Source organism: Terrapene carolina, unplaced genomic scaffold (genome assembly GCF_002925995.2).
Source record: "Terrapene carolina triunguis isolate 2854851 unplaced genomic scaffold, T_m_triunguis-2.0 Scaffold112, whole genome shotgun sequence".
NCBI lineage: Eukaryota > Metazoa > Chordata > Testudines > Emydidae > Terrapene > Terrapene triunguis.
This window is the reverse complement of record NW_020664463.1, coordinates 1,317,430-1,329,708: the sequence shown is the minus strand read 5'-3', so window position 1 is coordinate 1,329,708 and position 12,279 is coordinate 1,317,430. Positions and strand designations below refer to the sequence as shown.

Sequence of the window (12,279 nt, the reverse complement as noted above, 5' to 3'; positions counted from 1 at the left end):
AATTGTGGAGAGATGGGAGAGCTTAAGTGGAAGGGGAAAGGGTGGCCTGGAGAAGAAGAAAATAAACTGCCCATTTCAGTTACAGGTTGCATATCCTCAGCCACTTTTAACATGCTTTTTATTGATAGAAGCTAAATTGGTAATTTTTCAACACTCCAAAGTTAGTTTTTGTAATGGAAGGTGAGTTGATAGTGGCTGCTGGACCACAAACTGCTGCTATAAACTTCTTTGACAAAGAAGGGTTCCATGTAATCCCTTATTTTAAAAAAAAAAAAAAGAGAGAGAGAAAGGGAGAAGGACACTTAAATTGAATGAGCCATTCACTAACGGGATAGAGTGTGCAATGGGAGGCTACCGACACACACTTCTTGGGTGGTGGAAGGCAGTTGACTTTTGATCTCACAGTGGTATCAGTAATGGACACCTGGGATGCATGGTTTACATCATCACTCTGCAACAGGAGGACTAGTGAATATGCTTTCTAATGAAGTTGTGTGGTGTTTCAGCATACATATAAATCCAGCTCCAGGAGCCTCCCAGGCTGCTTGTGCTTGATTTTGCTTTCTGGGATACTGTGTTACAAATGTTGGTGCAAAAAATAAGCTTTTTTTTTTTTTTTTGCACCAATATTTGTAACATAGTATCTCAGAAAGCCTAGCAACCTGTTGCAGCCAACATAGGAAAATGAGAGTTGATTATAACTACATTGTATCTAATTGGTAATGTGGTGGAGCAGCAGTGAAGTTGCATGTGCAGTGGGCAGGTTTCACAGAGAATAATCAAGCATAAGTAGACTGGGAAGATTTAAAGGTGGGATTGCCACTGGCCTCTCTCTGCTCTAGGAAATTTGCCACTGGTTTCAACAGGAGCAGAGTTAAAGCTGTACTGAAACCTTTTGAAAATCCCACCTGGATTTTTTTTTTTCTATTGGGAGAGTAATTGGAGCGAGGGTTAGAAACTGCAGACAGTGGGATGAGTTTGAAAAGGCAGCACAAAAATGTGTAAGGACTATCAGGAGGGCATTAGTCATGCATTGAAATGGCAGAAGGCAATCAGAAACTGTGTAAACCAATAAGGGGGTTTAAAAGTGAGTAGAAAATAGGCAAAACTGGGATTTCTATCCTCTCCTTTGACATTGTAATGACTAAATTATGGTTATGGGTATGAACCTTGTTCATATCATGTTTTCCTTTGCTCCCTTACATGTGCTAATCGCTTTCAATGTATTGTTTTTTCTTTCAAACCTATATATAGATTTACAATCTAAATATGACTATGCCTTTGTTCTGCTCTTCAAGTAAAGTGAGACAGTTCTCCACAGCCAAAAATAGCTAGGTAACTACTGGAGTACTCAAGGACATACTTGAGATCAGTAGTTACAATCAGTGAACTGCCAACAGCAAAAATTCATTCACCTCTCCATGGTGTGACGTTATGTCCAGCATTTCAAAGTCATTATTTGTTTACTGTTTACATTATCCACTAGTTCATGAACTCTTCTACATGGTGGTTTTGATGTGCATGTCATTTGCGTTAGGTGCATATTGTTTTTGTTTCTTTTAGAAGCTTTTTGGGGAGAGTGGGGGGGCTTTTGACCTCAAAGACTTGGTTGTACATCTGAGAACCCACTAGCTCACTTTCCAAAAGGAATCTGAACAGATCTTTCCTCGTGGAACGAGAGTGCTGTACTCTGTATTCTTCATCCCACTAAGTTTTATATGAACCTTACCTTTTAACTGCTCATGTCATTTTTAATTCTCGCTTGAGGTAATGACTCTGGGCTATTAGTTTACGTAGAGCCTTATGGACAAATAAGAAAATTTACCTGTGGTGGACAAGTATTTTTGACATTGGCAATTTAGTTTGATTGGATTTAATGCTGAAAATCATTCATTCTGTATGCAGTCATTGAGACATTACAAACAATTGATTTGAAATGTAAATTGTGACGCACTCTAGAGAGTGCAATCTCTCTTTAAGCACGTAAGATGCTTTGTAAATTACTACAAATTGTAAACCTTTCCCAATATATCAGTTTGCTTTATTACACAAGACTATTAAATCCAGTATGATCCTTTACAAGAATACAGCTATAAATCTGATGCATGCATTTGATTTACCTTAATGCAATGACATCTGCTAATCTCTAAATTATTACAGTACTTACTGCAAGTTCTGAGCTAACCATTGTTACCAACTCTTGAGGTCTATGAAACTCAATTAATACTTTTTGTCTTTTGCTGGCTCTTTAATGTTGTAATGGGTGATTTATACTGTGCATTGGTAAATTGTATGGCAATGAAGTGCCCTAAAATAGATTAGCAGGATACAGCTTGCTTAAATGTTTTATTTTTTAAATTGCTTGCTTCTCTTGAAAGTCTAGCAGAATAATGGTTGGGTTGTTTGCTTTGTAGAAATTATGAAGCACACAGTAAGGCACAGCCCAAGAGATATGCCAAATCCAAGTATGACTTTGTGGCAAGAAACCACAGTGAACTTTCTGTCTTGAAGGATGATATTTTAGAGGTAATGTAGTACACAGAAATGAAATTTCTAATACTTCCCAGAACTGATGGCGTCCTCTCTGTGGGCAATGTGAACGTTTTGGGTGATGACTCCTGACACGCTAGTCTGAACTCTTCTGTAGGAATATGGAAAGTTCAATTATTTTGTCTTGTATCTTAGCCAAGATGCATGGGGATTCCATGCTGACCTATCACTTGTTGCTATAGACCTCATCTTCTTTAATAGTTGGTTGGGATTTCATAGCCTTCTGCAATATGAATTTTAATACTACTAATCTTTGTATAACAAGAGAGCCTAGAGGCCCCATCCTTCCAGTCATTGTTCATACACATAGCAAGGGACAGTCTCTCCCTTGGAGAGATTACAATTTAAATAGACAAGCCAGGCAAAAGGGGGGGAAGAAGAAACAGAGGCACAGAGAGATAAAGTTCTTGCCTGTGTTTTCGCATAGCAGTGGCAGAGTCAGACCTGGGTCCTCTGACTACCAGCCCAGTTCCCAATTCTTGGAGCAATGCTGTCTCCCCAACTATTTACCTTCCCAAAATGTCATGATACCCTTGGGTTATTAATATCCTTGGCCAGCAGTTTAGAATGCATACGTTCACCTTTAAGGGTGTGTCATCTTCTCACACACATCTCTCTGCTTACTTCCACTATGCCCCTTACACGGGGAATGCCCCATCTGAACTGATCTGTAAGATCATTACTCTTTTTTTCTCTTCCACATCCCACCTCTGCTAAGTGCCTCAAAGAAACCAAGCCCTTATGGGCTATGTCTACACTTGGAGCTGGGGCATGTGATTCCCAGTTCGAATAGACCTACATGTGCGAGCTCACAAATAGTAGTGTCGTCCCAGTAGCATGAGCAGCAGCGAGCAACAGCATGGGCTAGCCACCCAAGTACAACCGGTACTCAGGACAGCGAGCCCATGCCACTACTTGAGGATGCCTGTGCTGCTGTGGCTACGCTACTGTTGTTCGCACACGAGCTCAGTGAGAGCTAGCATGAGTATGTCCATTCAAGTTGGGAATCACACCCCTAGCTTCAAGTATAGCCGCAGCTACAGAGGGACAGAAAGAGATGGTTGGTACTTCATAATATATAATTTTAAAAAAAAAGTACTTAATCAAATATATTCTTTTTTTATTTATGTCCTTCTCCCTCCTGCCTTCATAGATCACTGGTTAGGCTATAAGGTCTTTGGGGGAGGAACTGTGTATTTATATCTGTAAGTACAGTGCCAGCTACATTGGCACCTGAGTTAAACCTCTAAATGCTACTAAATTTAAATATTAATTATGATGATACAAAGGGGAGTCTACAATGGTTCCTTTGAGGCATCAATAAGAGCTGTGTCTTAGCACTTATAATCAATTATTTGTATTTCTAAAGTGTTCTCAGCTATTGACTGTGTTGGAAGCATTTGATTTCTGTACTGGTGGGAAGTCTTATTTGTTGCCTCCTGTGAAGATTAGAATAATTCTTTAGCTGAATTGAGCATGAGGGATAATATATCTCAAGCTTAACTTAATTAATAAAAGGCAGCATAATGCAGTAAGTTCCCATACCGGCCACCAGAAATCCCCAATTACCCAGCGCCCAACGTTCCATAAATACAATCACTACACACCCAAATAAAACCAAAAAGGAGACAAAAAAGTCTTCTAGTTAGCTCAGAATGAGTGGGTGAACTGGAGGAAGCAAGTGAATTACATTAAAAATGCACTTGCCCTCTATTAAATCTTAAAGATCAATTATAGACGAGATTAAAAAAAACCTTCAGTGTCCTTTTTCTTGTATGATTACTGGTCAGGCATGTGAATTAGAAACACGGACTGTCTAGAAGCAGTAAACAACATATTTCTATATTAATGAATCCGCTAACTGGGAAGATTTCAGATAATGTTTGTTCGCTACTCTACGTTTGGGCCACTCCCTGTCTGTTGACTGGGATGCATCTAAGATTTGGTTTGGTTAGGTTAGTTCTTATGATGTCAGTGTAGAGGTCACCAAACAGTTTGCACACCTCCATGATGTTCTGTCCTAAGCAAAATCTGGTGTACAGGTTAATTTTTTAATGTCGTGAATCAGGTTGACCTGAGATGGACACAATTTGAGACGGCAGTAGAAAATTTTTGCCCTCCCTCCAGTGATTGCAGTCAATATAATAAAAAAGGAAATAGGGATTATGGAAAGTGGGGAGGGAGCAAAGGAGGAACTAAATCTGACCGAACAATTGACAGTTGCTGGACCAGATCCTGGCAACGACAGGGCTTTGCTTTAAGTGTTGCGGCGCAAGCCTCAAAACAAGCCTGATATAAATGTCATTCAATCTTTTAACTTGACTTATCGTTGTATCAAATGATTTCAGATCCTCGATGACAGAAAACAATGGTGGAAAGTTCAAAATAAAAGTGGCCTTGCAGGGTTTGTGCCAAACAACATCTTGGATCCACTGCGACCTCAGGAACCTGGTTTAGGACATTCTGAGCCTGCATACAGTCACACCATACAGGTATCCTTTGTTCCTTAGAAAAAAATCCATTTATATTTTTAATGATGGAGTAGGGTAAGGTGGTTCAAAGCAGGACTTGGAACAACAACAGAAATCTGTAAATTCTACTGCAACCTCAAAATTCCTGTTGCTCTATATAAGTTGAATTTTATTTCTCTGTTATGTAGGGTCTAAAATAAAAATAAAATTGACAGAATTTATAATAGGTCAAATCTTTTCCTTTGAATCTTCTGTTTCTGTTTTCTGATTGACAGACATCAAATATTTGTAACCTAATATGTATGTTGTACATTTATTTTAATTGCAAATACCTTTCATATGTTGATAGCTGTTGATGCCAAAGAAGGAGTTTGAATTATTTAAGGTAGGGTTAACTTAATTCCTTCTCAGAGAGTGAATTTTAGTATATCCTTTAGTTTCTGTCCTTTTTGCGTGTTGTATGTATATCTATTAGTCTGTAATATCTAATTCTCGCAGTTTTGGCGTTTATAAGTGAATAGGTATAGTCCTGTGTGTGGTTCTGTGGGTGCCATAGAATCATATTTTTCCTGTTTGATTTCTCAACGATAGCCCCAGAGCACCAACAGAAAAATTTGCGCTGATGCTTGTCTCTAAGCTTTTGGCCTAATTTGTTTTTCTTTTACATAATGGTATGTTGAAGTATTTTATCTGCTGGTTATATACACTGAGCACAACCGATACTGCAATGGTAAATTACAAGGGTTCTTTACATCCATATAATTACTCATATGAATAAGGATTTGCAGGATAAGGGTCAAAGACCTTTTTTTACACTGTCGTAACAGGTCAACGGCTCTCATTTAGCTGGAGATATCGTGTTTTTTGAGAGCTTGTTTTTTCTTTCTACTGATAGGCAAGCCAGTTAAGATAAAGCAGAATTCCCAACCCTGCACCTGAACCAACCTTTGATCCAAAATGCAAACCAAACTTCAACTGAAACTTTCTGTGGTTAACCTGGTTCCCCATCATTCATTTCCTTGTACCCCTGCATTTCTAGTTTCCAGTTCGAAATAGAAATGCTCATCTATTATTGTTTAGTGTTTGTATTGCAGAGGCATCTAGAGGTCCTAATCAAGGCTCTACTGCTAGGTGCTGTCCATATACATCACACAAAAGAAGGTGCAGCCTTTTATGCTATTTCTGGCCTGACTAGGGATACCTGAGCATGTCTTGTGAAACTAGTCTCGTAATATTTCCAGGCTGGTATTGAAAACCCAATCAGTTCAGATAAAGTACTTTGGATAAGTATCCAAAAGTTTGAGCACTTACTTGAACTTGGGCCTGATCAGTAGTCCATATAAGTCAACTGGAGTCTTTCCATTGAGCTCATTGGACTTTGAATCAGGTCTTTTATGAAGTTTTCCTCTCACTAGTTGTTTTCCAGTAACATTTGAGTTCTTCCTCTGAATAAATTCTGTTTTCTTCTGTGTGTGAAATGAAGCATGTATGTGTAGTGTTTTGCAAACTCTGTTTAAAGATCTGTTGTGTTTTTTTCTTACTCAAGTGCATGTGTTTTCAGTTTGTTTGTTTTGGAACTACTTACCAAAAGAAATTAAGCAGGTCTTGTTGGGACATTTTTGAGTAGAAGTTCTTAAAACGTTTTGCATGATTCACTCCAGATTTTGGAGGATTTCATGAAATAATGAAACATAAAAAAATAGAAGTCCATGTTTTCACTAATTTCACAGAATCATGGAAATTAGAAATGGGTAATAATGACCTTTAATGCCATAGTCCTCCCACCCCCTTACCGTTGTGGATTATTCCCAACAGTTCATTGTACTTCTGCTTTGTCCAGTTTGAAATAATCCAAATGCAACACTTCCCTTATGAAGCTATTCTAGATCTCGCAGGGAATTTTCTTTTATTCACCCTAACTGTTCCGTTCCTTATCTTCATCCTGTTGCTTGATTTGTCGATGCAGCTGGTGGCTATGTAACCCAAAAGAAAAAACCTATATTTGAAACATAAGAACAGCCATACTGGGTCAGACCAAAGGTCCATCTAGCCGAGTATCCTGTCTTCTGACAGTGGCCAATGCCAGATAAGTTCAAATCCTATACATCTGTACATACTAAAAATAAAAAAGAAACAGTATAGGAAATAATGCATAAAGAAAACATTCCCCAGGCAGCTGCAGGCTGTACTTTGCTCATTATTGTTGTTTGATCATTTTAAAATAATCACTAAATAGTCGTCATCCTAATGTTTGCTCTCTGAGGCAAATTACATTTGGCAGTACTATAATTTATGATGTTATCTAAAAAATCACCTGAGATTCAGTGCATCACAAACCGTTGCCTAGATTTATAGTCATGAATGAGGAAGGTCTTTACAAACCCAGGTACTAGTTACTAATGTCACCTTCTATTTCCTGTTGAGGATTATAAACGTAAGTGCTCCTGAGCCTTTTCTCTCAGGTATTACTATGGCCCATATTAACATAGCATCTGTGCACCTCACTGTTTTTAATATGTTTAGCCTCACTTCAACCTGTGAAGTAGGGAAGTGCTATTATCCCCATTTTACTGAGGGAGAGATGAGGCACAGAGAGATTAAGTGACTTGCTAAAGATCCCCCAGGAAGTCTCTGGGAGAGCAGGGAATTGAACCTGGACCTCCTGAGTCCCAGACTGCCGCCATAACCTTCTTTTGTCTCCTCCGAATGTGAATGGTGTGAGCACTGGCTTCTGTACAACCAGTTCCAATGCACCCAAGTGCTGAGCAGGCTTCTCCATGCTTTCAAACACAACTTCTGCTTCAGCACTGGCATGCATGGGGCCTGTCAGTTGTGACGAATGCTGTGGGCATTTTTGATTTAGTTATTTATTTGTCCATTCATTTAATGTGTCCCTGGCTGTCTGTAAAGCATACGTGACAGCAGGGAAAATCCACTTCCTGGTGCTAAGGCATTAAGGCCCCATTGAGACTGTTAGACTCATTTTTCGTATGATTTTTCTCCAGATGTAAGCCCTCTCTTGGGGAGGTGAATAGATAGGGCAGGGGTCGGCAACCTTTCAAAGAAGAGCCATTTTTTTGTTTTTGTCTTTGACCATCACACGCAAAGCTACTTGTAGAGTGAGAATTTATCAACTAATAATAATTGAGCATATTAAAGTTATTACTACTCACCAATACTTTTAATGTGACTTCTGCCATTTGAATATAAACAGGCGGGGGTGTGGGGTTTGGGTGCAGGAGGGGGTTCTGACCTGGGGCAGGGGTTTGGGGTGCAGAAGGTGGTGCAGGGTCTGGGAGGGGGTTGGGGTGCAGGAGGGGGTTCTGACCTGGGGCAGGGGGTTGGGGTGCAGGAGGGGGTGTGAGGTGCAGGCTCTGGCTGGGAGGCACTTACCACAGGCAGCTCCCAGCTGGCGGTGCAGCAGGGCTCAGGCAGGCTGCCTGCTGTGGCCGCACGCTGGTCCCGGAAGCGGCTGGCTGCTGGCATGTCTCTGTGCGGCCCTGGCAGGCGGGGAGGCATCTCCGAGCGCTGCCCCTGCCCCCAGCCCTGTCCTCACATTGGTCCCCGGCCAGTGGGAGCTATGGGGGTGGTGCTTGCGGGCACGGGCAACGCACGGAGACCTGCTGCCCCCCTTCTCCCAAGGGGCGCGCAGAGACATGCCAGCAGCCAGCTGCTTCCGGGAGCGGCATGGGGCCAGAGTCCTGCTGTGCCACTGGCCGGGAGCCACCTGTAGTAAGCGCCTCCTGGCCAGAGCCTGTACCTTGCACCCCCTCAGAAAACAGCTGCCCACAAGGGGGCAGCCAAAAAGCCGCATGCATCTCCGGAGCCATAGGTTGCCCACCCCTGAGCTAGGGCATTAATGATTGCACTTAATTATTTTAATATATGCAAGAGAGAGACTTTTGCGTACCTGCAGCTGTGTTTGCTCTGCTGGTGACCTCTGTCGGTACACATTGAATTAGATTTTGGATTGAACTCTTAAACCTTTTCCTGGGCTGGTCCAAGATAGTTACCTGACAGTGAGTCCTTGGTGCCTTTGGAGATGGTGATCGATGCAGCAGACTTACAAGATAGGCGAGCCACTAGCCCAGTCTACCTCTGCAGCCCAAGGGCTGTGGAATGCTCTCCCCTCTGGTCTAGTATGAACTGTGGAATTTCAAACTACTAAACAAAGACATTCAAACTACTAAAATAGTAACATTTTCGTTTAGATCTTTAGTATGGCACACTGGTGCTTGTGTATGGATTTTATGCTAATGTGACTTCCTTGTTGTCATAGCCTCTTGCGATTTTAGCTATTTAATCTGCCTTTGTTACTGTGGAGCAGCAAAGATATTTTGACTGTCAGATAAATAATACATTATGCATATTAATAATTTGCCAAGCAATCTAATCATTTCCCTTCTTTTAGTAATATTTCCAGTGGAAATATAGTAGATACAATAATTGTGCATTTTAATCCTGTCCTCCTAAGCACCCAACCCCTCCCAGCTTAGTATTGTCCTCAAACTTTATAAGTGTACTCTCTTTGCCATTATCTAAATCATTGGTGAAGCTATTGAACAGAACCGGACCAGGACCAATCCCTGCGGGACCACACTCAATATGCCTTTCCAGCTTGACTGTGATCTCCCATTTCAGTATTACTGAATCTTCATTTCTCACCACCCAAAAAAAGTTTCAGCCAAAAAATGTGCCCAGCTCTAATTGATTGTGTAGTACAGTTGAACTCAGAAATCCACTGGGATTCCTCAAGGGCTGTTGCTGGATATGGTGTTGTTTAATATCTTGATAAATGACCTAGAATAAAGCAATGATAAAATTTACCAAATTGTGTAGGATGTGTAGGATCAGTGGTTCACACTGGAAATACCTCCAGGATCTTCAAGGAATTTAATGTTGACAATTACACGTTTTATGCCATTTGCAATTCCAAAGAATTGCAAAGCATTTATCAGACTTCGTCAGTTAGAATGTGCTGTATATCAGGTAGATGCTTTCACTTCTCCTATATTGCAGCTATTACTCCTGGGGGAATTCTGTGCCAAAAAATTAAAAATTCTGTGGACAATATTTTAAAATTCTGCATATATTATTTATCAAAACAACACAATATAATCGCACCAGTTGAAATAAATTACCAAAATAATTCAAAGATACCTGCGAACAAGTATATCTGTAACAATAAGACAACAAAAGGAAATGTTTTTTGTCAAATAGATTCCTTATTAGACATATCAATACAGAATTTTGAGTAATAATTTATTTAAACTACAATACAGAATGCATTTTTGCACCCCACAGAAACAGTGCAATGGCTTGGGGGAGGTCAGGGGTAACAGAGGAGCTCAGGTAGAGAGAAGTAATTGCTGGGTAGGAGCCCTGGAGTGAACCTGGAGGGTTGTTGGGTATAGGTGGGAGAAGTATGGAACAGGTGTTTTTTGCAGGAGAGGGATTGTTAGGGAGTTGGGGACCACTCCATGCAGACCCTGGCTGACTCCTAGCTTCTCCCGTTCAGTCAGGCACATCTGCCCCTGTCTGCATGTCCCTGCACCCCCACTCAGCCAATCCCTGCCCTTATGCACCCTCTGCCCTGTGCCCATGTGTCCCAGCCACCCCTGCCCCTGTGGCCCTGCACCCCCACTCCCATTCAGCCTCCCACCAGCCCTTCTGAACCCCAGTGTATGTGACCCTCCAGCAGCCTGTGTGCCTCACTCTGTTACCTCCCCATATTCCATGCCTCCTCATCTGGCCCCGTATGCAGTGGCTTTGAGGACTGCAGTCTTTCTTCCTTGCTATCGGCTGCTGACTGCTCTGGCCAATGAGCTGGCTGCCCTATGTTCTGGCACCACAGCAGCCCCTGGTAGGCTAAAGGTACAACTGCAGCGTCTCTCCAGCAGAACGTATTTTCTGCGGGGGACATGAATTCTGTGTGTGTGCAGTGCTGCAGAATTCCCATAACAGAGTTGGGCTTGGTCAGTATTAAAAGGGAGATCTCCAAAGGAAAATTCAAGTGCTGTAGGAGTGTTTGAGCTTATTAGGGATTTGTCATGATTATAGAGCTAGCTGCACACCTCTCCCTTTTTTGGTCTCTGAGAGCACAGGTGCTAGGCCTCATGCTCCTACCTGTCTTAGGGTGGAATTTCACAATTACACCATTCTTAGACTGGGCTCTAGGCTACAGAAGCCTGTATATCAACCATCATTACCCAGCAGGTCCAACTGGGTTTGGTCACCTGCACTTCAGGAGCCAGTGACAGAACATTCTTCTTAAAACCAAAGTGTGTTTATTAGCAAACAGAACAAAGCATTTGAGAATTCTGTCTCTTCCCTCTCCATTCCTTTTTCATTCCTCAGTACTTCTCTCTAACCATTGCAATCCTGTGGAAAACAGCAGTATGTCTGACTTGGCCTATATATTGAGACACAATCCTGGCCACTAGTTTCAAGATCTAAGCACCCGTGCACATATATTCTGGTGTGGTGGAAATAAAACCCTCCCTGCCATGGACTGATCACACCTGCTTGGGTTTAGCTGGTCCCTCAATTAACCTTATCTGCCTTAGGGCAGTCCTACACTACGGGGGAAAGTCGATCTAAACTACGCAATTTGAGTTACATTAGTAGCATAACTGAAGTTGATGTAGCTTAGATCTACTTACCGTGGGGTCCACACTATGCTATGACGATGGGAGACCCTCTCCCATCGACTCCCCTTACTCTTCTCATTCTGGTGGAGTACCGGAGTTGACGGGAGAGCGATCTGCGGTCAATTTAGCAGGTCTTCACTAGACTCGCTAAATTGACCCCCGGTGGATTGATCACCACAGTGTCAATCCACTGGGAAGAGGAGACAAGCCCTTAGTTTTACTTTAGCTGGCAGATATAGTCATGGTACCAAACCTTTTGGGCTTTATAAACTGGTAAATTGGATTCCATTTTAACAATTCTAGTTAAATCGCCTCAAATGTTACAGTTTCAGCAAGAACAATTTTTAATGTCCTTTTTTTTTCCATTCAGAACACCCAACACACATTTAAACAATTAGAATCAGAGATGATTAGGCTACTAAACACTTAGAAGCTTACACTATAATACTGTAATGATGCACAGTGTCTCCCTGATCTCACCTGAAGAGTGTTTTTTAAACATGAAGAGTAGATGCTGTTTGTATCTATTCAAAGGTACCTTTTAAAGCAAACTGGTTACTGACTAGAGTGTCATTCATTTTTCTAGTGTTTTTCTTAATAACTTCCTA

At 41.5% G+C, this 12,279-nt stretch overlaps 1 protein-coding gene across 1 annotated transcript in view; it reads left to right on the top strand.

Moving 5' to 3' along the window:
* The window catches only part of EPS8 (epidermal growth factor receptor pathway substrate 8), a 203,782-nt gene that overhangs the window by 169,522 nt on the left and 21,981 nt on the right, over nt 1-12,279 (top strand). The window contains exons 16-17 of the mRNA XM_026652262.1: nt 2,415-2,526; nt 4,899-5,042. Coding sequence (XP_026508047.1) covers nt 2,415-2,526; nt 4,899-5,042 — 256 coding nt within the window. The remainder of the gene's footprint in view (nt 1-2,414; nt 2,527-4,898; nt 5,043-12,279) is intronic.